General features: G+C 37.5%; 3 protein-coding genes across 3 annotated transcripts; 1 reads left to right on the top strand and 2 right to left on the bottom strand.

Annotated features, from left to right (window-relative positions):
- The first annotated feature begins 1,198 nt into the window (after positions 1-1,198).
- Positions 1,199-8,546, top strand: LOC143220925 (transmembrane protease serine 9-like). The gene is made up of 10 exons (XM_076446486.1): positions 1,199-1,244; positions 1,494-2,230; positions 3,843-4,093; positions 6,432-6,592; positions 7,217-7,301; positions 7,476-7,554; positions 7,685-7,773; positions 7,841-8,099; positions 8,175-8,327; positions 8,394-8,546. Exons 1-10 carry the CDS (start codon positions 1,199-1,201, stop codon positions 8,544-8,546), a joined length of 2,013 nt encoding a protein of 670 aa, XP_076302601.1.
- A 143-nt stretch (positions 8,547-8,689) lies between these two features.
- LOC143220928 (uncharacterized) lies at positions 8,690-10,485 on the bottom strand. Its single transcript, XM_076446488.1, has 6 exons — positions 10,274-10,485; positions 10,033-10,174; positions 9,760-9,893; positions 9,459-9,662; positions 9,094-9,379; positions 8,690-9,013 (listed from the first exon to the last, which is right to left on the bottom strand). Exons 1-6 carry the CDS (start codon positions 10,483-10,485, stop codon positions 8,690-8,692), a joined length of 1,302 nt encoding a protein of 433 aa, XP_076302603.1.
- A 5,874-nt stretch (positions 10,486-16,359) lies between these two features.
- LOC143220926 (uncharacterized) lies at positions 16,360-25,320 on the bottom strand. Its single transcript, XM_076446487.1, is given in 16 exon segments — positions 16,360-16,515; positions 18,797-19,152; positions 19,155-19,478; positions 19,481-21,013; positions 21,137-21,666; positions 21,783-22,300; positions 22,380-22,540; positions 22,655-22,739; positions 23,141-23,199; positions 23,672-23,714; positions 23,978-24,117; positions 24,120-24,300; positions 24,411-24,541; positions 24,627-24,825; positions 24,915-25,079; positions 25,162-25,320. Coding segments are annotated over 16 exon segments (4,740 nt in total).
- Between the last annotated feature and the right edge of the window lie 1,345 nt (positions 25,321-26,665).

A 26,665-nucleotide genomic window follows, 5' to 3' on the forward strand; every position in this document is an offset into this window, starting at 1 on the left:
CTGCAGCAAAGCGTACCAAGAGGTCGGCGGAGTTCCCACGGGAGAAATTTGCGCGGGTTTGTCGCAGGGAGGCAAGGACTCGTGCCAAGGAGACTCCGGTGGCCCCCTGGTCATCAATGGCCAACTCATCGGAATCGTCTCTTGGGAATGGGATGCGGCACCCCTCACTACCCAGGTGTCTACACCGATGTCTCCTATTACCGTCAATGGATCAAGCAACACAGCGGAATATAACTCCCGCTCTCTCTCTCTCTCTCTCTCTTTCTCTCCTATTTGAAAAAATACTCGACCAATTCGTGCGCGTCTCGAAAAACGATCGCGATTCTCGCAGCTCTGTACCTTTTTATTTTTTTTTTTTTTTTTTTTGGCCACACTGTTTACCTGTTTCTTCAAGTTGGATGAGGTAGCAGGTAGGTTTCGTGTAAGAGAACGACGATGCGTTAATTCGAAACGACTAGCTTTCCGTAACGTTAATGTCGCGACTAACATTCGCTGATGTAAATATCGACTTGTCTGTACAGAAAATAAACGTTTCTTTGTTACACTCATCGAAACTTCGTTTGAATTCATTTGAATCGCAGGCGGCGCGATAAACGTACCTTCCTCCTAGAGTATTCTAAATCTAACTCGGAGGGAAATAAATCGAATAGTCGAGCGAAAATTTCCCTGGAAAAACGGTAAAATCGTATTAATTTGACCGATAAGCGATAAGATTACCATTGATTTTATGGTAGCGATCAATCTTGCGTAACTGTATTTAACGATACGCGAATATTAGAGCTACGATAAAGGGTGTGCGTAACTTTTCATTCCGTTCTTTTATTTCCGATATTCGCAGGTATTATACGCGTATGCATATATACATACGCGAATCTCGTTCGCTTTGCGTGCTTGTTTACCTCCGTTTTTACATCTACCGATTATACCTACACCTGGAAAGTATATCAAATAGCTGCATATAAAGCGAAAGCTTACCATTGACAGATACGTTGATCGATTTCGTAGGAAATCCCCGTAAAAGTACAGATCATTGGGCTTAAGATTTTTTAATCTTGCTTTTCCTCGAATAGCTTTTTATTTATCGATGTCTGATATAATACGCTTTGCATAAGATATTCATCGTGCGCGTCTCATTTTCATATAAATACACGACGAATCGTGAGAAAGAGGCATACCAACGTCGGTACTCGAAATCAAGATGTTCGTACAACTGAATTTACTCGGGCTGCTAGCCATCGCAACAGGTAACCATTTTATACACGATTATTATCCTTCGTTAACGCGACTTATCCACGGAATCGCGAGTGGAGAATATTCGGTAGAACCTCGATAGATTTTTATACAAAGTCGATTCACCTTGGAAAATCTATCTATCTATCTCTCGCTGCAAATTGATATATATATATATAAAATCTTATCCATCCCGATTGCCGATTTCTCCTGCGTAAAATTCTACCGGAGAATCTAATCGTGGAATACAATCGTTCAATTAGCGAACCCGCTGACAAGACCGATCGCCCTGAATCCGCTGACCCCGACCGGACAGATCGTGGGTGGAAAGGACGTGAGCATCCAAGAGGTACCGCATCAAGTGTCCCTTCAAAGTTCTGGTTTCGGCTTCTGCGGTGGTAGCATCATCTCCAGCGAGTGGGTGGTCACAGCTGCTCATTGCATGGTTTACCCAGCTGACTGGATCACGGTGCTAGCCGGAACAGCGACCAAATCCTCGGGCGGAAGCAAGCACAAGGTAGAGAAAATCTACGTTCACGAGAACTACGAGACCAACTGGTACGGAGTACCGACCAACGACGTGGCCGTAATGAAAGTCGCAACCCCGTTCAAACTGGACAAGACGCGTCAGCCAATCAAGATATTCAAGCAAGACGAAGAATCGGTGGCTGGCGTGAGCGCGGTGATCACCGGATGGGGCGCAACCAGAGAAGGCGGTGGCACCACCGATGTCCTCCAAACGGTTTCGGTGCCCATCGTCTCGAAGAGCGCCTGCGACCGGGCCTACAAATCGTACGGAGGGCTGCCCGCGGGACAGATCTGCGCGGCGGTTCCAGAAGGAGGCAAAGACGCTTGCCAAGGAGATTCCGGCGGACCGTTGACCATCGGTGGCCGTCTCGCCGGACTCGTGTCCTGGGGTTACGGTTGCGCCAGAGCCGGATACCCTGGCGTTCACACCGAGGTTGCTGCCTTCAGCGATTGGATCGCCTCCAAGACTGGAGTTAAAGCCTAACCATCCACCCGATTCTTTCTCTTCTCGTAGTCTTCTTAGACCCTATATCGCGTCTCGTTTTTCTCCCTAATAAGTGTCCCGTGCCGTTTACCAAGCACCAGGTGATACGGCAAATTCAATAAATCCAGCATTAACTCGATACCAAGCCGTCGAATTCTTTTCTTCCTCGCAAACGGAACGCGTTGCTTCCTCCGCGCTTCCCGCCAATCCGTTTAAAGTCGAAATTAATTCTACCTTCGCGTAGCCGGCAGAGTCCCCGATTCAATCTCGACTAATGCGCTAACCCTATTCCACCACCTCGAATCCTACAACTACCGTAAAGCGCATCTTTCGTTAACCAATTGCATCCGCCGCGTGGTCGAGACGTTGCGGCATCTTGTCCGTGCGATTCCTATGGAATTTTCGATTACGCTGTTGGAATTTGGGAAGAGCGTGGTCGATGGAGCGCGCCGAGATCACGCGATCAGCCGTTGATTTACACCTAACGCGTTAAACGGACCAACTCTGCCAAAATCACCTTTCGTTTCCCTTGCCAAACAGTCAACTGTCCCCTTTAATTCGCACACCTCGTGGACGCGACACGCGCGGCAAGCGTTATCCGAATTTATCTCGATGCGCGAACAATCAGCGATGGACCAAGATCGATCGCGAAGCCAAGTATAAGTTTCGTTGACACGGAGATGAGTCGCAGTTGTATGTGGGTTAAAGGCATCCGAGAGACGATTCGGGTTTATGGCACTGGTTCGCCAAGGCGACGCATCTGCGACTTTGCTCCGGCACGCTACGCGATCCAAGTGCATCGTTCGCCGTCGTTTCGAATGCATGTCGATGAAACGCGTTGGAACCTGGCCAGCGAGGACGAAACTTTCCAAATCCTACGTCTTTCCGACCAGAGGCCATCGATCGGATCGAGAATCCAGCGAGAACACCCAATTTCCTTCTGGCCGTTCTTCCAAATCTCCGTCCTCCTCTGACTTTTACGCGTCCCATGATACGCGCGCGGTATTTGACTATCCGTCAACCTGCCAGTTATCGCCGCGATCCCCCGATGATCGATCGCGCAAAGTTCGACGAACGCGAGGAAGGAGACAAGAACGCAAACAGCCAAACGCACGAACAAGGACCAGTCGATAAATTATTTTTAGAACGTTTGCTTGGCCAACGCGGAATTAACGATCGAACCTGGCAAACGAGGACGATACGATCGAGGTCAGTCGCGATTACCCTGCGAGGAAACGATACCGTTTACCTTGAACATCGAATCCTTCCTGCGACGACCCCTTACCCGCCAAGGACACGCATCTACGTATATCTCGCCTACGGACAGTCTCTCCTCCGTTACCACGCCCTTCCTATCCGAGAATAATAATAACCACAATAACGCAAATAATACAAACGTATACGTACTCGCGGTATCTCATCTTTTTGCAAGAAAAGAAAAGAAAACAGCGCGCTGAAACGGCGAAATGAAAATTACCGCTATCGAGGACTAAAGATTTACGACAACCTCGTACGTTTCTTCTACGGGAAAGTTCACTCATCCGATTAACCATTAAGCATGATAATTTAGCACGGACACACTTTTAATCGATATTAATAGAAGCCTTCCAGTATTTATAGGTCGACCGACTTGGTATTTATAAAGTTGACGCGAAAGTACGAGATTAATGAGAAAAAAGCGAGAAAAAGCGAGAAAAAGCGAGAAAAGCGAAGAGAGGAAGCTGAAGGAGAAGGAAGGAAAATGAAGGAAAACATGGAAAAGGGGAAAGAGAAGGGAAAAATAGGTTTCGGCGGAACACCATCGCGGGTATCCCCGATTTTGCTTGGAAAGAAAGAAGAAGGGAATAGCGGGTGAAAGGTAGCGACCGGGAGAGAGCGCGTGAACTTTTGACCTCGGCGCTAGGAGCGCGTACCAACCCCAATCGGACCAGCTAGCTAGAAACATTCCTATTAACCCTTTCCCTACCCCGCCTTTCCCCTCCACCTACAAGTTATTCCTATTAATATTCCCTCGCCTTTATAATTTTCTACAGTTATTCGCGTTAATATACCAACACCTTTAGAATTTTCACTTACGTCCTCCATATCATCTCGATCAAATACTACGCGGAGAGAAAGAGTCCAGGTAAAAAATTGGATTACGATATAGAAAGATCGATGGGACAAAGTAATTTGGACGTCTGGCGAATTATCGATACGAAGATTGATATTCGAGTACGTTGAAAATCGAAATTTAAACCGCGTTCCGTTAACCACTTACGTTACTTATTCTTCGGCTGTTGGATTTTGTCGAGAACGCCAGGATTTTCACGGAGAAAAGACTGGCGCGAAGACGAGTGGTATATAAATTTTCGTGTATCATCCAGGCGATGTAAACCCGAGCTGTTCATAAAGTTATAACGCAGACGAGACACCGATAAAATCGACACGGCTGTATATGCATAAATGAATATGCATGCAGGCAGGAACATCGACGACTCACTCGAAAGCTTCATCTTTGAAAACGTAATTAACCGCATACGTGCTTAATACCGAAGGAACGGAGGCCTGCGTGGCACGAGCCACCCTGTCCTCGGTTATCCTCCAACCAACCTCCTCCAACGTCCTCCAGTCTCATCCAACCTCGTCCAGCCTCGTCCAGCCTCGTCCAGCCTCCTCCATCGCCACTCGATCCCATGTTTTAGAAAACTGCAAATATAAACCGTGTCCGTCCATCTTCGCTCCACGTTACTTACACCCTTCCCTCTTCTCCCAGCTTATCAACTCCTATTCTACCTTTTCATTCGCCGTTTCCTTCCCCGAGACTCGCGCGATCTTCCCTAAAACTCGAACAATTCGGAAGACCCTTTAGCACGCGCGATATGAATATTTCGAACGTTCTAACTGGTTCAAACGACAAATCGATAAAGTATATCTCGATCGCGTTGTTTACGAGCCGATGTCGAGAAACGCGATTGGTTGCATTTCGGCATGAATTCATTTCGTCGAGAATTAAAACGAGTTGCAATATCGATAAAGGGCGTTGTAAGAGCCCCGTAGCTGTCATCCTACGTCTACACGCCGTATCGCGATCGCGTACGCTTCCTCGTTATTTCAATTTAATCATAATATCCCGATACTTTTTCACAAATAGAAAGAAGAACCACTGTCTCTTACGATTCGTCTAGAAACAAAACGCAACTATTATTTTTGGCACTGTGTCTTTATCGAAATATACGCGATATACGTTGTATATTCCTGCACATACGCATATATATCGCGCGCGCGCGCGCGCGCGCGCGTGTGTGCGTGTGTGTGCGCGTGTGTAATCGATTCACACGACGAAGAAAAAATTGTCACGATGCTTCGTTGCAACGGAGAATTTTACTATGGATTTCAATCTACATGGCGAATAAATATCTAAATACTGGTATTAAATACCGCGAGTTGAAATATTCGTTCCATATCCGATAAATAATTCGATAAGTATCGATCCAATATGGCCGATCAATGGAACGAGCCGAGGAAACGAAACGAATTTAGATCGAAAGATTCTCTCCCCGTGACAAGCGAATCCGATCGAATTAATCTACAATAGAATGGCATCGACGAAAGGAGAAGAAAGGAATCAACTATATATCCTCTTTTCTATCATCGTTCCCTATCGCTAGTATTATTACGCTCGATCTATCCGATTTGTGCTCGTTCTGCCAACTCTACGAACGACGGAAATATCAACAACGTTATCAATGAACGTTAACGAAATAACGAAAACGTAAAGTATATGAAGCAAGGAAAACACGATAAAAGAGGTCTGGCAAATGTCGTTCTCGCTCTCTATTCTGCTAAATATCGACATTCGCGGATTTCTCGTGTTTACATAGCGTAGGTTAAATCGAATACAAATAGTATTCAAATCTCGTAATGTGAAAATCACGGTGCCTACGTTAGAAATCATACGCTGTACGCGCAATTCGATAAGAAAGGAACGCGTGAATCATTGGAGCGAAAAAAAAGCGAACGTTGACTGGGAGGAGAGGAGATGTGACGGAGGATCTCGTAACGTTGGTTGATCCAGCGATCGCTCGTAAATACTCGTTTCCCAGCAGAAATTCCACAAAGATTGGCATTATGCGACTGGCGAATGGAAATCTGGCACATGATCAAAAGACTCACCGAAACGATGCTCTCTGGTAACGCGATCGTTTAGATTCTGCTCGGTCGATTGGTCAACAGTTGCGAGAATTAATCTGATGTCGGATCTAACGCCGAACCGTGGAAGGGGCGCACAGTGTTATTCGATGGGAACATCCGAGATGAGATTCAGGCTGAAGCACAATGAAAAGGAACGTAGATGGACGTATGCGGCAAGTAATCGCGCAGAAAGACGTCAATAAAGACACACACCCGAACGCGTTAACTTTCAGACTGAGGGTTGTTTCGGCGCGACACTACCGCACCGCCACCCCTCGACCAGAACGCTCACTAAACATCGCCGCCGACGCCGCCGACGCCGCCGACGCCGCCGAACCGTCCAACTAAACTACCAATCATTCCACATTCCCTCCTCCCAACCATCATTCCCCGAATCATTCCCTTTCTCTATCATCTTCTCTATCTCTTTCTCTTCCCTCTTTCTTCCCAATTCATTTTTCCTTACACCTCGGATCTTCCGAGATCCTTTGTCGATAAATCGCATCGTAACACCTGCCGATAGCTGCTCGAGCCTTTAACGAAACGCGTTGGAAACGCGAGGATCGGTTCGTTTCGCGGGTTTAAGCCTTTCCCCGACCACGGCCTTACGAAACACGACATTCGCCTAGGCGTGTACAATGTAATCTTACGATAACGATACCGGCCGCCGCTAGTAAACGGTAATTTTACACTCGCTACAACAAATTCATGCATAATTATGTCAAACCTATTCCATCTTTCGATAAGTTGCGAGGATAAAGTGCGCAATTGCCGTGTAAAATTCACTCGGCGCTGTATAAGGAAGAAAAAAAGTTTACCGATACTCCGTGCCCGGTATGGATAAATTTCTTTTCTGCAAAATTTCACTTTTCACTCTCGGATGTAAGTATCTTGTTACCTTAAGTGAAACACGTAATTCTTCGTCGTAGACGCGTCGAACAAATTGTCAGAGTAGCTTTGCGTTACGATTTTACATTACGATTACGTTACGATTGAAAAGCAGCGTAAAAGCGGCGCAAGAGACAATCATTTGACGGCGCTTTCGAATATCCTTAGTGAGAACGAGTGGACTGGAACTGCCGTCGGTAGATCGAATCGTCGATGGAGCATTTATCGACATCACCAATGTGCCGTATATGGCAAGTAATTACGTCCCTTTTCCTTTTTCTTCTTTCGTTTCTTTTTTAACGTTCGTCGGGAAAAAACCGACGACGAAACGAAGATAAAACGACTGTAAATAATAAGTAATAAAACGATTGTTCGCGATAGTTGTCGTATATGGTAAACGGTGTTCACGCGTGTGGTGCTGCTATCGTGAATAACCAATGGGGATTAACCGCTGCGCATTGCGTTATTCCGTAAGTAGGGTTTTCCTTCGCGAAATCTCTTTTCCAAACTTTTTAATACTAATCCCCACGGTTGCAGATTCGTGCATAATCCCTCGGTTCTGATAAGCGTCCGTAGCGGATCCAACAGGCACGATGCCGGTGGAACTGTTCACAATGTAACGGTACTTTCTTACCATGAAAAGTACGACGACGGAAACAATGATTACGATATCGCAGTGTTTAAGGTGGATCCGCGGTTCGATTTCGACGATAAGACACAACCAGTGAAATTGCCGGAAAGCTCTGCACACGTTAACACAAACTGGGGTTTAGTCGCCGGTTGGGGCTACTTCATCGTAAGTTCGTTTACATCGATATTCCAAGCTACGAGCTTCGAAGCTATAAGCTGTCACGAAGAGACAAACTTTTAGGAATCCGATCCGATATTATCGGAGGATCTACAATACGTTATAGTGCCAAAGGTGAAGAGAGAAATATGCAAGAAAGACTACGAGGGTAGATACGAGGTAACAGCGCATCAAGTTTGTTACGGATTTTCCCAAGGAGGGAAAGACGCGTGCAAGGTAAGCTACACTTTATCCTAACAATCGGAGCAATGTATCCTGATTGTCGTTCATTTTCTCGTATAGGGTGATTCCGGTGGTCCACTAGTTAACAACGTTACCGTAATCGGTATTACTTCGTGGGGCTATGATTGCGGTCAACCAAACTCGCCTGGCGTTTACACCGACGTTATCGATCTAGCGGAATGGATTAAAAATAAAACTATGTCAACTCTATAAATTTCTCAATAATTTTAATTAATCTGTCTTACACTTTCAAAGCGAGCAACGAAAATCATTCGTCGTTGCGATAAAAGTCCACTTTGTAATAATAGAACAATAACGTTCAATTAAATGTTATAAAAGCTCGTTAAAGTCTGTTGTTACATTTCATACTTTCGTACGCTTTGACTCGGTATAAATAACTCGACGCTTCTTTCGTCTTTAGATATCACGAACCTGGCCTTCTTGTAATTCGAAAGATTAGCTTTCCTTTGCGACGTCCATATTTCGTAACCGAGTTTATAAAATTTCGGTAAACGATCGAAACCACCAGCATCTGCCAATGAATCGTTGTACTCCCATTGTTTATTCATCAGCTTATGCGCGTGCCTTTTTTTTGACGTCTTCAACCTCGAGTCTTCCAGCATGACCGACATTCTCGGTAAACTCGCTCTTTTTTCTAATAACGCGAGAAAGTATCGTACCTGAAAAATGTATGCTATTAACTTTAATAATACATATTTGATACGACGCGATATAACGATATAATATGTACTATTATTACTTGCACGTGAAACATGGGAAATGGAACAACAACGGTAGGCACTCCAATGAGACACATCGTCGGATGAACGATATTGATTAAATGTTTATACAGAGGAGTTATAAAATTATCATCCACGCGTATGCCACAGCTTTCGTCCAAAAACGGAAAACTGTACCAATAGCCCGTACAGAACATAAATACGTCCACCGTAACGGAACTGTTGTCCTTTAAAATAATCTTGTCTCCCTCGATTTTCTCTACACCCGATACCTCGTATACGTTCCGCGCCAAGGAAGTATTCAACCTGAATGTGACGAAATGTGAATCGAAAATCTGATATTCGCTCTACCGGTATAAAATTGTTCAAACGTCACGAGAGATACCTTTCGTTATTATGACTTAAATACACTCGAGTTACGCGATTGGCCAGATCAACGGCGATATCGACTCCAGAAGCAGATGCTCCCAAAATTAAAACGCTCTTACCGGCAAAATCTTCCGCTTTCCTATACGAATGACTGTGTATTATCGTACCTGGAAAATTTTCGATTCCGGGTATCGGTGGCATATAAGGATCGAAGTAATGTCTAAATTACATATACATAAAAGAACAATGAAATTTAAATCAATCGTAAAGTCACGTTTACGTCACATCGATCTATGTAATATCAAGAAAGAACGCACCCATTACAGATCATAATAGCGTGAAAAATCATTTCTTCCTCTTGCTTTGTTTTTACTCTCTTTACTCGTACACTCCATTCCTCTTTGCCATCGGCTGAGCTTTTCAATCGGACAGATTCCACCTTTGTGCCAAACTATAAATAAATAAATAAATGAATATATATATATATATATATATATATATATATATATATATATGTATATATATATTCGTGCAATGCGTCGTTGATTACAGATCATCGTTAAGAATTTTCGTATAAAAATGAGACTTACTTCGATATGTTTAAGCAAATCAAAATGCTCCGCGTAATTTTGCAAGTAAGTCCGAACTTCCTGATGCGTCACGCAACATGGTTCCTCTGCGTTCAATCTCCGATAGTCGGGAAAATTCATAATTGCCGCAGGTAAATTAGTTCTATGATAAATATAGAAATATCAGCACCTCGATTTACACTGTGACGTTACTTAAGAGCAAGGATCCGTTTGAAATTAATTAGATCGTGCAAAATTGAACCTTAGATCTCGATACATGCTCGAGTGAACGGGCAAACCGTTTTCATCGACTTCAGTTGCCTCTTTGTAAATCCACGTACCACCGACGTCATTTGTCTGCTCGTAAACCTTCAACTCGAAATTTGAATTTCGCGCAAAGTGATTGGCTGCGCAGAGACCAGCTGCGCCAGCACCTATCACGCACACTTTCCTCGTTTTCCTCGATTCAGCCATTTACAGCTGCGAACTATCGAACGTAACCTATGTATCAAAAATCGTTCAACATTATCCGAACCATCGATCATTCCGACGGAAGATTACGAGATTTTCTACATCTCTCGGTAACATTATGCAACGCGATAAATTACGGTTTGCGTAATAAGAAAGTGTCGACGAACGAGTTGAGAAAGAATAGAAGCAAGAACAGAAATAGTACATGTTCGTCGTACAAGATACAAACCTTATCTTGTAATTTTATGATTATTACCTTTTCGTTTATCTCAGTTTTAACGTATGTAACATAAAATAACTCTTAAGAAGCATATTTACTTGTATATACAGAAAAGAACGAAACACCGAAAAAACTCGAGCGTACATAATTAGCGAAGTTTCAAGCGTTATCTTTGTAAGCAATCAAAAACACGGAATAGCTTTCGTTAAATCTCCAATAACCACTTGCCACTTACGCGATACTAGAAATTTCAGCGACGTCCTGCCCTCCTGATACGAAGATTTCGCTTACCGTCAACAACAATACTCTTTTCGTTCGCTTCTTCCCTATTTTATATCGTTAGCAAAAAAAACATGGAAACAAATCCTTACAAAAACAAAGGAGATAATAAAAAGAAGCGGAAGAAACTAGGAAACCGCAACCTTATCGGTGTATCAGCGTCGCAATTTTCCTATGCGCGGTTTGCTTCGCTACTTTCCAGATAAGATTTTCGAGATCTATAAATATGGATAGCTTGTTACAATCTTACGAGTAAACTATTCAAACAGTAGAAGTAAAATATTTATTGTAGTATTTTTTATAACATTACCGTGTAAATAATCATAACATTAGCCTTATAATCTATATTAATACTTGATATTGAATTAAATTATACCTAATATTGAGCAATTAATTATAAAGATTCTATATTACAACGGTATATCTCTGCATATGGTTTTCAGTCGATGTCGCATCAATTAAAGAGTCACCGTATAAAAAGTTATTTCTTCTTTTCTCTGACATTATTCATTTGCCCAAACTATTTTTTACACACACATATATATATATATATATATATATATATATATATATATAAAATTATAAGGTATGTGCGTGCGTCTACTTACAATCGTGCATACATATACATATATATGTATTATTATTATTATTATTATTATTATTATTATTATTATTATTATTACTATTATTATTATTATTATTATTATTATTATTATTATTATTATTATTATTATTATATACATATATAAATATATATATATATATATATATATGTGTACACACACGCACGCACGCACATGCACACGCACACGCGCATATATATGTATATATATTAGATCGCACAAAATACATAAAATTTATTTTAAATAACTTCAGCTATATAACGATAGCTATATATGTCGCAAAGTGCTTTTATTCACATTCGAATGAAATATGTAAACATTAATGTGCATGAACAACATTAAAACAATCGATTAATTTTACTTCCGTTGGATAGAAATTCAACAAATTTCACGCTGCCGTTTCGTTAAAATGTCTATTAGGATAGAAGAGAAGACAAATAAGTAGTTTAATAAATGCGCGTATCAATATACTGTTCATGACCAGTAGCTTGTTAGCGCGTGGTACGGAAGTCGAAATCAGTAAGTAAGTAGTATGAACGTAGAAATCGACCGAGGTGCGAAAACCTGTTAAAACTTTCCAATGTCTTCCTTTACATCGATTCGTTATTTTGTTAAGAAATTTCGTTAACAAATTGTTATGCCGAAAGACTTCTTCGGTAAATTTCTACGCCCGACGGTAGTTTACTCGAACGTTTCAGATTTTGCTTTCGAATCGAAAAACCAGCACGAATCTGAACACTTATCACCGTCAAAACAACCACTTACGTCTCATCGGCAAAACGAACGGTAATGCCGATGGTGTTTGATCGTGAATAACCAAGTCATTCGTTGCATTTTCTCATATACTCCTAATTTTGAAGATGGATCTATCTAACGCACTCTCCCATTTCAGGAACCTTTTTTTCAACATCGTATCACGTTGATTGTAAATCGCCAGCTTAAACCTGCTTAAACCCACAGTGTAAGAAAGTGACGCTACAAATAAATGAAAATAAGTCATTCTCGTAATTCGTCGGTGACGTGTTTTTTTCCTTTGCTTTCGTTTCATGATTCCTTGTACCCACGATTCTCCGACTTGCTCTCTCGCAATAACCCTCCTATAATTTCTAATCGATATATGAAAATCACAAATGTTTAATACCAAGTTTTAGTGCTCAAACACGCCCGTTTCATTATAGGAATACGTGCGTAGATATCTGATATCCTTGATGATGATTATTATTACTATTATTATTATTATTGTTATTATTGTTATTATTGTTATTATTATTATTATTATTATTAGTGTTGTTGTTGTTGTTGTTGTTGTTGTTATGGTCACCGTTATATTCGCAAATTATCGTCATATCTCGTATCGTTTTCATATTACAAACTCAGTTTTATTTTCTTTTTTTTTTTTTTTTTTTAAATTCACCGAAAAGAAAGAAAGAAAAAAAATAGTCTCGAATGTTTAAGAGATCTTTTGCAAAGTCGATCTAAAACGAACAAATACACCAAGGCGTAAAATCGACCAAACACATACAAAAAGGTGTAGAAGTAAAAAATGCTTTGTTGCGAAATCATAAACGAAAATTTTTTTGTATACCGCTTACACAAACAGCTTTATGTTACACAATAAATGTTCGACTTGTTGACTCTTTGGAATGAAAATATTTTCAATCGAAATCAAAATAAATACAAATATATCATAAGCATTGGTTTAAAATTTCCAATTGACGTTCCGTTTACAACAGAATATAAAATGTTAACGTAGCAATACCTTCCATTTGAACGACTGTTTTGCTAAACATTATTTCTTAATGCCATCGACAATACAGCAAATCAACGATAATCTCATTTCTCAATACTTTTTTCTTTTACTTATTCTCAGTCTATTGATTTTATGTATGTATATATATATATATATATAATGTGTATGTATGTATGTATGTGTATATATATATATATATACACATATGTCCACACATATATATAAGTACACCGGGATACGATTCAATATTAAACATATTGGTGAAAACGAAATTCTTGTAATGAATACAAATTGAAAATAATTATAATAGTTTAGTATACTTAAACAATGTACGTACAATCATTAAGAACGACTGAAAATGTATTCGGCGAAACAAGAGATAAAAAGAAAGAACAATGTGAACGTTAACTTCATACCAATCGACATAGTTAATTCGATTCGTCGATAAGTTTCCACTTTACATTATTCCATGTTTGAATCATGGTAATATAAATATTTTCAATCAAATATACAACACACGATTAACTCGCTGAAACGGTTTCATTCTTTCTTCCCTCCGTTTATTCATCCTTTTCAGTTATTCGCACGTACAATGTACACGTGCTTAATAGCTAAAAAAATTACTGGTTTCGCTAAACCTATGTAAAATTTCATCAAAATTTAAACACTTGAACTTCTATAATCACTGCCCTCTATCTTCGTTCATGTACAAGTCGACCAAATCCATTTCCTATCTTTTTACAATTGATCCCGTTTTAAGTAGAGCTAGACGTATCGCTTCGCTGTGAGTGGATGAACGTGAAATATCGAGTATTTTCATTTCTCTCCTTTTATTCTTTCTTTCGACAATTCCGATGGTCGACGCAAATTCGATAAAGGGCAGTATTAAGATCATTTTTGTCGTATCATGCCTCATACGTTTCTTCTATATTCCCAAAATATTAACATTTCAAGAATACATGTATGTACATATGCTTTGGCAAACGTCCTCTTTCCTTTTTCTTTATTAAACCAACTACTACGCTTTCCGTGTCTCGCGTTAATTTACGTCCAACGTATCGTCTCCGACCAAGAAAGAACTCGAGTGAAAATTAACCAAAGTCAACGCGGTTAAATGTTTTTTCTCTCGAGGTAACCGTATCGCCGCAAAATCATTTTACCCATATGTCATATACATGCATTCGGCAGAAAAGGATCTTCCGACGAAACGGACATAATCAACGTCTCACGCAGGGAGAGAGAGAGAGAGAGAGAGAGAGACAAAAAAAAAAAAAAAAAAGAACTGGGCAAATGAATTACTCTCAAAGATTTATCGCAAACGTTATTCACGTACGATAAAGTAGAATATTCAAAATATATCAAACAATTCATTCTGATTTTCTATATACAAAGTTCCTTATTCGATAATCATTTAAGCACGCTATTAGATAGACTAACGTGAATGGACAAAAAATACAAAAGTTAATGTACTGTACAATTAAAAGAAATGAAAAAGAAGAAAAAAAAGAAAAAGAAAAGAAATATATAAAGGAGAAAGGAAAAAAAAATATTTTATACAAATATAGTTCTTTACATCTAGGACGAGTAGTAGCCACGCATACTCGTTTTGAACGCGCATCAAAGAGATTCTCTACAATATCCTCGAACTATATAGACGCGCAGTAAGCAATCGTACATTGTATATATGTATGTATATTTGGCGTGAACCTTTGATTCGTAGTGTTGAACGTTTATTTACTAAAAATATATCCATATTTTGATAAAAAACAATCTATCGATGGAGATTTAGCGTTTTTTCTCTTTTTTTTTTCCTTTTTTTTTTGTTTTTTTTTTTCTTGTTTTTGTTTTTTTTACAAACGATACAACTCGTTGAACAGTCTAATATCGAAGACAAGGCGACTACACGTTGATTCAGGTACGACGCCGTTTCAATCCAATTCTATTTTTGAACGAAGTACCTGAATTACATGCATCCGTTTAGAACACGGGCACAAATTACGATCTACATTTATACTTATTTCAACACCGAAATGGAATTCTCGCATATGCCTGTGTCACCAGACGCGATAGGACGACAAGTGTGTGTATGCGTAATGTATATATGTGTATATGTGCATATACATTCATGTATACGCATGCATATATAAGTATATATACACACTCGCGCAATCGAAAATATACTTTTTCCACGTGTGCATTACGTACGCGTAAAATCGTTGGACATTTTATGGATACATCAGAGTCTGCTATGTATATTCGCGATAGGATAACAAACCGTTCTTGAATTGACGATAATTCGACTTCTGTTCGAATATACATACATTCATGCGTATATGAAATGTAGAAAAAGAATGATTTGTTGTACGATAATGTACACGACCAACTATGAGAAATCTCGTTTGCTCTTTGAAATTTTCAGAAGAAACGATCATCGGGTGGATTACACGGACTTTATCAAACAGTATGTTTTCGACAAGATCATCGTTAAGAAACTCATTGCATCTATGCGTGTGACAATTGATATAAAATATATCGTAAGAAAAAACAATGACTTTCTATACTCTTCTTATCTTTCTTTTTGCTCCCAGAAAAGAAGAAAATGTTCGCGCGTCATTTCGATATTCGGCAATATCGAATAGTCGTGTATATCGTTGCAAAGTAATGCTGAGCAGTCACAGTTTTCCATGGATCATCCGTTATCGGAATTCGAGCAAATGAAAGAAAATAATCCTCTATTCCATATATAAGCGATTGCCGAATCGCCACTTTGTGCGCCTTGCATCACCTATCGTGTCTTATGTCATAGATCTTGTTAGAATGAAACTTAATTTTAATTATCGGTGCTAGCCTCGAAACTCAAACGATCATCGATAGTCGTACGAAGAGCTAGTGATTTAACCTTCAAATTATCTCTCAACATTTCCACCGCTACTACTAGTTAATTCGTTTATCATTGTTACGAAGAAAGAAAATCACATCGGTTTCTATGATAGATTAATTAGACGTTAACCCTCGCTCACCGAAGAAAGCGAACTACGCGTCGAACCAGTTGTGTGATGTGTCAAGTCGGTAAGATCTGCTGGTAAGCACAATGGTACAGCGCTTGGACCGTAAATCGCCTCTTGTTCTTCCAACTGTAACGCAAACTGTTCTTCCAATTTCTGTAACGGAAAATATCAAACGTTCAAATAAACGGGTAATAGACATCGCGTAAAGTGAACGACGAATAAACGTTGTTCCCTACGAACGACTTTAAAAAAAAAAAAATTAAATCGCTTATAAGAAATAGAGAGAAATACATGGTTTTCATGGATCGAGCTAATTCTTTATCGCTATTCCTTTAATTGCTATTATTTATACTTTATTTACGCTATATTCGCATCAGCAGACATTTTTTTGAACTGACCTTGTTTATTACCTAGTAGATCGGTCTGATATCCAGTCGTGGAATCTCTTTCCCGACATGTTGTCTGTTGGATTCTTAATGAAAGAGGTACGTAACGAAAGTGGGAATAACATAATCTAACATACACATTGGAAACACTGATATGAAAACCCCTGATGTATATGTATAAGCATTTACCGCACATTTTACTACGTCCGATAAGTATACAACATATAGCCCACAATTATTCACCGATTCACCCTGTTATGTTTTTTACTTAATGACGATTGAAAAGCTGCTATCCAAATACGACACTTTATACATATATCTATATATATATATATATATATATATATATATTATCGGTAATACAACGAACAACGAATGCTCAATTATGCATAGGGACTACACAAAGTACCATATATTTCGTTAAGCTTACTTACATTTACTAATTAATATTCCGTAAACGCTAATAATTGTCAGATATTATTGTCCCTATGGTACTTTATGTCTATCTATGATACACATAAGGTACGTTATGTCCCTTTACGAGTCCTTGCATGTATACGAACAATACGATGGACAATAACAATAACATCGTAATTTAATAATGCAACTTTAACGATAAATTAAGTAATGCCAGCAACGCATCTCTAATATTTAAATGCTTATAAAACTATTAGAGTTGACCTAATAGCTGACAATAACAAACTCATACCGTTTTATGAGTATATACTTGGTTTTTACGTTTCCCGAGAGTTGCAACAAACTCGTGTTATAAATTAATTGCTTCCCTGCGACATATTATCACTTATTCGAATGTTATTTCATATAAGCCCAAAACAACATGTATTTTCCTTAAACTTGGTTACGCAAAAGATATATAAGATGTATGCACTGCGAAGGATGCATACATTTATACGAATATATATATATATACACACGCGCAAATCTTACATACATAGTACACGCGTGCATGCATACATACGTACGCACTTACATACGTACATATATATATATATATATATATATATATATATATATATACGTACGTACGTACGTGCATACGTACATACATACAGACACGTATATACACACACATAACAAGTACATACGTGCGCGTACGCACGTACATACGTAATAATGGACGTATACACTTAAACAAACGATAAATATTACTAGATAATTGAAGCAACGATGAGTAAAGCGGGCATGTTACCCTTAAATGCACAAAGCATAACTCAATAAGAGAAACTTCGAAATAAAAAAGAGACTGAAAGAAAATAACTCTAAAGATGTCGATTGAAAACGGAAATTAATTTTCTGAAGCGAATACTTCATTGAAAGAGACACGAAGCAAAAACAAATTTATTTCGATACTTCTCTCGATGAACAACAAAAAAGGTTTGAAAGAAGACACAAGAGGATTTTTGGAGTACTATCTGCGAGACGAAGGAGATGGTAATAGGTCAGGTTTGGATTGACTTCGCGAAAGCATGCCATTAACGGAACCGGTGTCCGAACCACCAACTCTTAGTGTCACTCTTGGAATCCACAAACGCGGAGATTTCTTCCAATTTTCAGAATTAAAGAGAGAATAATCTAAAGGGGGAGAAGAGAGACCACTAAAACTTGAGGGCAAATAGTCTCGGTAACGAGTTTCCAATGCTTCCATTTCAGCCGTCAGCTCAGCTTCTAACTTCTAGAATAAGTACATTAAGCTTATTTCAGTATAACTACGTCTGTTGTTTTTAAATCTAATTAAAAATCGCGATTGATTCGTATCCCTTCCTGCGTCGATCGTCACTCATCGTGTGAGCCACAGGAAACGGAAACCTATGACTTTGCTATGCGCATATTCATGCATGGAAAACAAGATACTAGTACGAAAAAAAAAAAGAAAAAAAAAAAAAAAAAAAAAGAAAGAAAAAAAATTAGAAATAAGGAAAAAAAAGCAAAAAGAAGAAAAAAAGTAAATGAATATCAAAAGAAAGGAAAGAAAACTTTCGCGAAAAATATAAATTGCAAAATACGAAGAGAAAATAATATCGATTTACCTGTTTTCGTGGCTGAAGTTGCGCTTTCCATTCACGAAGCTCTTTACTGTACGCTTCTTCTAATTCCTTCAATTTCAATGTTTCATGCTCCATCAACATTTTCCTTTTTTCGTTCTGCAATTGTTCCAATTCTTTGATAGTGGCATCGCTTTGTGCTCTTACCTCTTCCAATTGCCGTGAATGCTTTAATTCGAATCTTTGTTGCTCGGCCCTGTATCGCTTTTTCTCATTCTCTTGGAATTTTTTCAATTTTTCCCTCTCAGCATCAGGATCCGGCGTGATAACCGAAGACATAGAAATCCTCATAGACTCTCTGAACATCATTTCGCGCGCCTTCATCTCGTTACGAATTCTTTTGGTAAATTCCTACGTTCCACTGTCTGCCGTTTAATCAGTTCCTCTTCCTTTCGCTGATTCATTCTCTTCAGTTGCTCCAATTCCTTTTCATGACGTATCAGCATCTGGTGTCTTTGTAAAAAGAAGATATCCTTTAACTGCTTCTTTAACAGTTGCTGCTTTTCATGAATATGCCGTTCCTCTCGATTCCAAATATCTGCTACTTGAGTTCTCATTCGTTGTTGTTTCTGTTGCAGGTACTGCCTTTCCATTAGGGCAATTCTTTGACGATGACTATCGGACAATCTCCTTAACGATAATTCGTGACTTTCGTTAAGCTTATCTAAAAGTGTTTTTCCCTTTCTTCGTGTTCAGCCTCTAATTTCTCTTTGCGTATTTTAAACGCGCTCTTCCTCTTATCCTTCGGCATTAAATCTACCTCCTGTTTAAGTAATTTTAATTCCTGCTTCAATCCTTCGCGAAATACTTTCAGTTCTCTTTCTTGCTCGCTACGAATCTTTTTCGAGGTGAGTCTAAGATCAGCCTCTAGCTGCGCTTCCGCTCGTTCAATCTGCTGTCTCTGTTGCCGAGCATACGTTTCCAAATCAGTTTCAATGATTCTTTCTAAAACTTGTCTCTCTTGCTCGAAACGCTTTTCTTGTTGATCCTTGTTAAACTGGGCCTTCTGTGATAAATCTTGAAACTGTTTCTGCTCCATTTTCTGTAGCATCTTTAATTCCCTTAGTTCTTGCTTTCTAAAGATTTGATCGTCGTAGACTTTGCCGTTTTCATCGTCGCCATAGATTACCTTGGACGTTGTCGTGGTGACAACCACACCATCGATCTCAAATTTTCTAGTTCGCTTTCTCGTCTTCTTCTTCAAATTCATCATTTGAATATCCTCTTTCGTTTTCGTTGGCCGCGGAATGTCACGATTATAATCAGGTTTTCGTCGCAATACTACTTCCTCGTCCACTTCCGTCGATTGTCCTTGACTTACATGATTCTCTTTGCTGGATTCTCTGCTGTCCTGGCTTATAGTGGTAGAAATGGATTCAGCATCGGAACGATCCATACTCTTGCTCGGTGTATGTGACCGCGTCGATCCGGATTCACTTTGAGACCTAGACCCTTCAAAACTATCCGGAGATACTCTCTTCTCTTTATACCCTTTATTCGCTTCCTTCTGTTTAAGCGTTTTTAACACTTTATCCTCGATATGGCCAACTATTCCAGACTTGTCATTCTTTAACAGACCATTCATCTTTTTCGAGCTCCTCTCCACGTCATCTATGGATTCTACGATCGTCCCAGCAATTAACATTTTACTAATTTCATCCCCGCTATCGCTTTTTGTACTCGACCTTTCAATTAAGCTAGCATCACTGTGAGAGGAAGAAGTTCGTACGGCCTCGTGTTTCCCAAGTACCGAGGAATCTTTCACTTGCTCTTTATCATCGCCGACAGTAACGACGGAAACATGACTAGTATCCTGCAATTCATCTACGATCGGACTCACAATGAGAACCTCGGATTCGTCTAACTTCTTGCCAATTCTCTTAGAAAAGTCAGTAAGAATTATGGGTTGCTCCTGTGGTGTGTACTCTAAACTATCTAAACTAGGAAATCCATCATCGTCCGTTGAACTTTCGTTCACTTGCGTTTTGTTCAATTCATTTGCAACAATAACAACTTCCGATGTTGGAGCTTGGCGGCAAGAAAGAGGCGCTGTCAACGACACGGCATCAACAAGAACCGGTGGATGCGTCGTTACCACGGTTACCTGACTAACATTGCTCGCAAGACTATTCGATAAATCTGGACTATCTGCTGTAATCCGGACGGTTGATGTGTTTGGACGTATTTCTTGGTCGGATTTACCTGCAGATTCAATACGTATTTCTTTAATCCAACAAATACTACAAATTCAGTTATTAATCTTATTAAAAATAACACATTACTGTAAATAAGAAACCCGTATGTGCGTAACATGAAAAACTTTACCAGTAATAACGACTACATTGTCACCGCTGCCTCTTCTAGAAGTACTTCTACTTCTGATGGGGGTTGAAGTGATTACTGATACATTCACCGAAGAACCTTTCTTCTCAGAATTCACGCTATCGCCGTTATTCGAGGTACTCTCGTAATTGTATTCTTTACTTGGCCATTTCTTTTCTCTTTTCCCATCAAATTCATCCGAAAAATTCTCCAACGAAACATATCTCGAAGATCCTTCGCTATGACTTTTAATAACAGATTCTGTTTTAGAAGATCCATAATCGGTTTTAACATCTTCGGTAGAGCAAGCCTTAACGATATTCTTTTCCGATGCACTTGCAGTTAGAACTTCACGGTGCGATAATGCCTCCATAGAAGAGACACTCATTCGCATTTCAGTATCCATTGAAAAACGTTTCTCTAAAACCGCGTTTAACTTTTGTTCCACAGATTTTCGTTTCTCTTGTAAACTCTTATAATTTTCTTCTACCGAAGGTTGCCGCTTACCGTCAACTTGTGTTTTCTTTTCAATTCTGAAATCAAGTGCCCGTTTATATAAATAACTTTATATCACATAACATAACTATATATCATCGATACAGAGAAATAAATGTTACAACTACAGATTAGCATAATTAAAAATAACTACCTGCTTTTCTCTTCTAAAGATGATTGTTTGTTAAATGCTGGTTTTGTCCAGTCTTCGCCTAATTCTAATTTAACTGGAGCCGATTTCCTCTTCTCTTCCAATGTTAATTGCGTTCTCAATGATAAATTTACCTTATCATCTACCGATCTTTGTCTGATATTACTTTTATTCGTATCATCTGCTTTATTCTTCTCTCTTTCGTTGCTTTCTAATATAATTTTTTCTAAACTAGTTGGTACGTATGGCTTCTCACAAAGCGTGTCCACATTTGTTTGTTCCCTGCCTACTACCATTTCCTGACCTGACTGTGTCGGTTCGTTTCTAACTTGCTGCTGTTTATCGATAATCTTACATTCGTTTAACAACTCTACATCATTTTGTTTATCGACAATCTTCAAAATGTTTTCCTTATCTTCAATTTTGCTATTTTGGCGCATAAGCGGTGGAGGAGGTGCAGGACCTTTTTCTCGTGATACTCTACGTTCATTCGTTTCGTTTGTACTAGGAGGTTTAGGGGCCTAAAAATTAAATAAATTGCAATATTATTGCTACTCGTATAAAAATATAAACTGTTTATTAACGAAAAAAAAGAAATACCTGTTTTTTCTCAACAGAAATAGGTATGTTATCTTTTGATTCTGCTTTGCGTAATTTCTTATTTCTGTCTTCCTTTTCACCATCTCTGTTAATCTCTCTTTTATGGCTTTCTTCTTTTTTCGTAGACACAGGTGATGCAACAAGATTTTCCTTTTCAGAAACTAAGAAGAAGAAAAAAAAAAAAAAAAAAAGAAAGATAATGGTAATATAAATATACAAACAGTTTATAATAATCGACATTTGTAGTTAATTCATATACAATGAATTCTACTTACTCTGAACATCAGCGTCACTGCGCATAGATGCAGAATCATCTCCGAGTTGATCCAGTTCCAGAGGAAGCTGCGACGTGCGTTGCTCCTAAAATTTTTATTTCCGTTTTACTTGGATATAATAATTATATAATTTATATGTGCTACTATTCGCAATTAATATTCATAATTAATAGTGAAACTGAGAAGAAATATAACTTCCAAATATTATAAAATATACGAAATGTAAAAATATCATAAACAGAAGAAAACCGTTATTTTATATGAATATGAAGTAACAGAGTAAAGTTAAGAATAGATAACGGAAATATTTTTACAAATATTATATCATGTAATTATAATAAACATTGTAATTTAATGTAACATATATTGAAAATAGCTTATGCATAGCAGTTGTAAAAAGAAGAAAAATAGCAATGAACTGTAATAATATGTACAAAAAATATATCAAAATCAGATTTGGCAACACTTATTGCATAAGCTACTGACCTGACAAACGCAGGGATGATGGGGCTGGCGAGGCCCAGGAGAGCCGCATGCACAGCCAAATTACCCAAATTACAATACCATATTTATTAGGATGTCATTAGATTAAACATTAAAAAAAAAAGGAAAAAGAAAATTCAGCTAAATCTTTGACATTATATATAATGTCAAACAATAACGCGTAAGAAACTAAGAATATAATACTAATTCAAATTTTCATATATCTTAAATGAAAATAATATTACTTTATTAATTTTGCAAATTATAAGAAAGAAGCATACTTTAACAACGCATACCGCATGCATGAATCTTCAGATTTTATGCATATTTCACATGCATAAATATAACAAAGTGTAATTGTATATTTATGAAAATGAAACGAAATTTATCGAAATTTACATGTCTACAAAAATACTTCATCACAGATATGCCTGAATACAAAAGAATATTTTTTTTATTTTCTTAGTTATTTAAGAACAGCTAATAAATTTGTACAATTTGATTCATACGGTTTGCTTAAAAGCAGCTTACCAATCCGTTGATACTGTTCTCTGTGTTTTTTCGCCTTTTTGGCCTTCTATCAAAACGAAAGCGTGTAACAACGGTATATACAGTTAATTCTGTTTATAAAGCTTTGTATATTATTACAAATTGAAAAATAACTAAGTGTTACTGCAACAATATGCTTCTCATGAAGCATTTTAATACTTTCACATGAAAGGAGTAAAATTATTTGAAGAAAAATGTTGAATCTTGTTCAGTAATGGAGAAAAAAAAAAAAAAAAAATAAAAAAAAATAAAAAAATTAACCATAATGTATGACAAAAGATAAAAAATTACCTCTGTTTCCTCATCGACTAATTCCTCTTCAACAACGTCAGCTTTATATTCCAATAACAAATCCCTAATTGGTTTTGAATCCAAATTACGATTTATGAATGGATGTTTCAACAATTCATCAGCTGTGGGTCTCGATGTTGATCTTTTATCAGAGCTTTTGCAATGAAATCATTAAAATCTTTGCTCCATTTTCCAGGTTGATCAAGTTTTGGTGGGTCGCTCTTTTGTATTTTAAGAAGAACGCGCATCGGAGACATCTCATGGTTTGGCGGTTCCATTTGCGCAAATTCTATTAACGTAATACCAAGCGACCAAATATCTACCTGAATATAAAAAGATACGTATCGATATAATAAGCATTACTTACGAAATGCGAACATAATATAAATATCTAAGCATAAAAAATTTATAGTTTAAGAACTGTGTTACCCACTTTAAAATCATAAGGATTATCTCTAAATGTCTCACATAACACTACTTCTGGAGCCATCCAATACGGTGTTCCAATAAATGTGTCATGTTTCTGTAAAGTATGCTTATTTTTTGCAGACACTCCAAAGTCAGCTACGAATATGGAAATTCATTAATTTTGCATTATACATAAAATACAATATAATAATAAATTAGAAAATTGAAATATAAGTTTTACCTAATTTCACTCCCCCTGCCATTGTTAATAAAACATTTCCTGCCTTTAAATCCCTGTGGATAACCTTAGATTTATGTAAAAATGCAAGACCTTTGGCCATATGTTGACATATATACGCTATTTGTGGTTCTGTTAAAGCTTTCGCTAATTCAACCATTATGGAATCAACAGCACCACCATCACAATATTCTATCAACATCTACAGGTTTATTAATGAAATTATAGAAATATTAATTGTAAATTATATAGATGCAAAATTCATAAGTATTATATAACTATAGACCATACCCATAGTTTGCCCTCAATAAAATATGCTTCATGTAATTCAACAACATTTGGATGTTTACATTCTGATAAAATATCTATTTCAATCATAAAATCACTGAGATCATCCTCTCCTTCTAATGCGCACATTTTTGCAGCAGCAAGCTGATGAGTTTGCCTATGCTGTGCCTAAAAATGTTCAATATTTCTTATATCAAACTAAGTAATCGCAACTAGAAGAATTAAATCTTAAAATTACGCGAACAGTTACCTTATAAACTTTCCCAAATGCTCCATCTCCTAATTCACCTATCATTTCCCAGAATTCTTCTGGGTTGCAATCCATTTTAATATTATTGTATAATTTCTTCTTTTTTGCATCATTTCCACCAAAGTGGAATGCTTTCTTCAAATTTGATAAGAATGACATTTTTGTAATTCTTACTCAACATATATTTGTACGTATAAAAGGTATACTAATATTACATTATGTTATAAAGCTCAATAATGTTTACCATTAGCAACAAATATATATCTTACACTGCATTTAAATATAAATCTTATGCAGTTTTTAAATAATTCATTGCTATATGAAAATGTTACGAGTCGCGTAAAGTCATCTTTGTCTTACGTATATTTTTGCATACTTTCCTTTATTTTATCATATTTTCTATCAGAATAGAAAATGTTTTGAAAGGTATATTTTGTTCATATCCCAGTTTCATACCAGGGGATTATATTAAACTTCTCCCACATCTTGACGTCATATAATAGATTTTCTCTAATTAACAAACATGTTTGAATAAATAATAATAAATGCAAAAAACGATGCCCATTATTAATAATATTTTACTTTTACTTTCGATATATGCAAGGCTGAAATAAAAAGAAAATTAATAAAAATTACCATAATATGAAATATAGCGTAATTACATTTGAAATAAATGTTATTCGATACATACAAAATATATTAGATAAAATGGATAAAACCCTAATGATAATACTATTAGATATCAGAAAGATAAGTAGAATAAAAATTACACTTCTCATACTTTAATGAACTTCATTATTTCACTGACAAATTGCATTAATTTATATACATATTTAGTACCTATTTATTTGCGTATAAAAGATTTATACACTTTCGAGGAATTTTATTCATTTTTTTAATAGTAAATCGTAATGTTTGTGAATCACAAACGTAGGGGGGAAAAAAAAAAAGAAAAAAAAAGAAAAAACAACTAAAAAATCTTTATAGAAAAAGAAATTTTAGATGAAAAAATTGTTTAAAGTGTCAAAATTGATGATCACGAGGTTGACACAATTTTGACAAGCACTATACAGCCGTATCTATCCGCCATCGTTTTGTAAATACACTTTCTCCGTTTTATACATGTTCAAAGTCTACGAAAATTAGAGATTGTCAAAGTAGAATTGAACTACAATTGTACAAGTATTTAAAATGAGAACTCTAATAAAAAAAAAAACAACGCTACTACGTATTTCGAATATAGTGACAAAATTTTTCGTTAAGTCATCTAAGTCATCACTGTTTGTACCGTGGTAAAGCCGATGTACTTCTTTTAATTCAAGATTTAATAGATCGTAAAAAGTATCGTTATACGAAGTAAAGATACAAATACGTCATTAAGGTGATAACGAAATAAAGAATTTCTTTGATTTTTTTCTTCAAAAGCATGGTTTTTGAAAAAAAAATCTATAGACACATCCTTTGCTCACCTTCTCTTTTAATGATCCACCGTTCACGAAATGGG

Source organism: Lasioglossum baleicum, unplaced genomic scaffold (genome assembly GCF_051020765.1).
Source record: "Lasioglossum baleicum unplaced genomic scaffold, iyLasBale1 scaffold1737, whole genome shotgun sequence".
NCBI lineage: Eukaryota > Metazoa > Arthropoda > Insecta > Hymenoptera > Halictidae > Lasioglossum > Lasioglossum baleicum.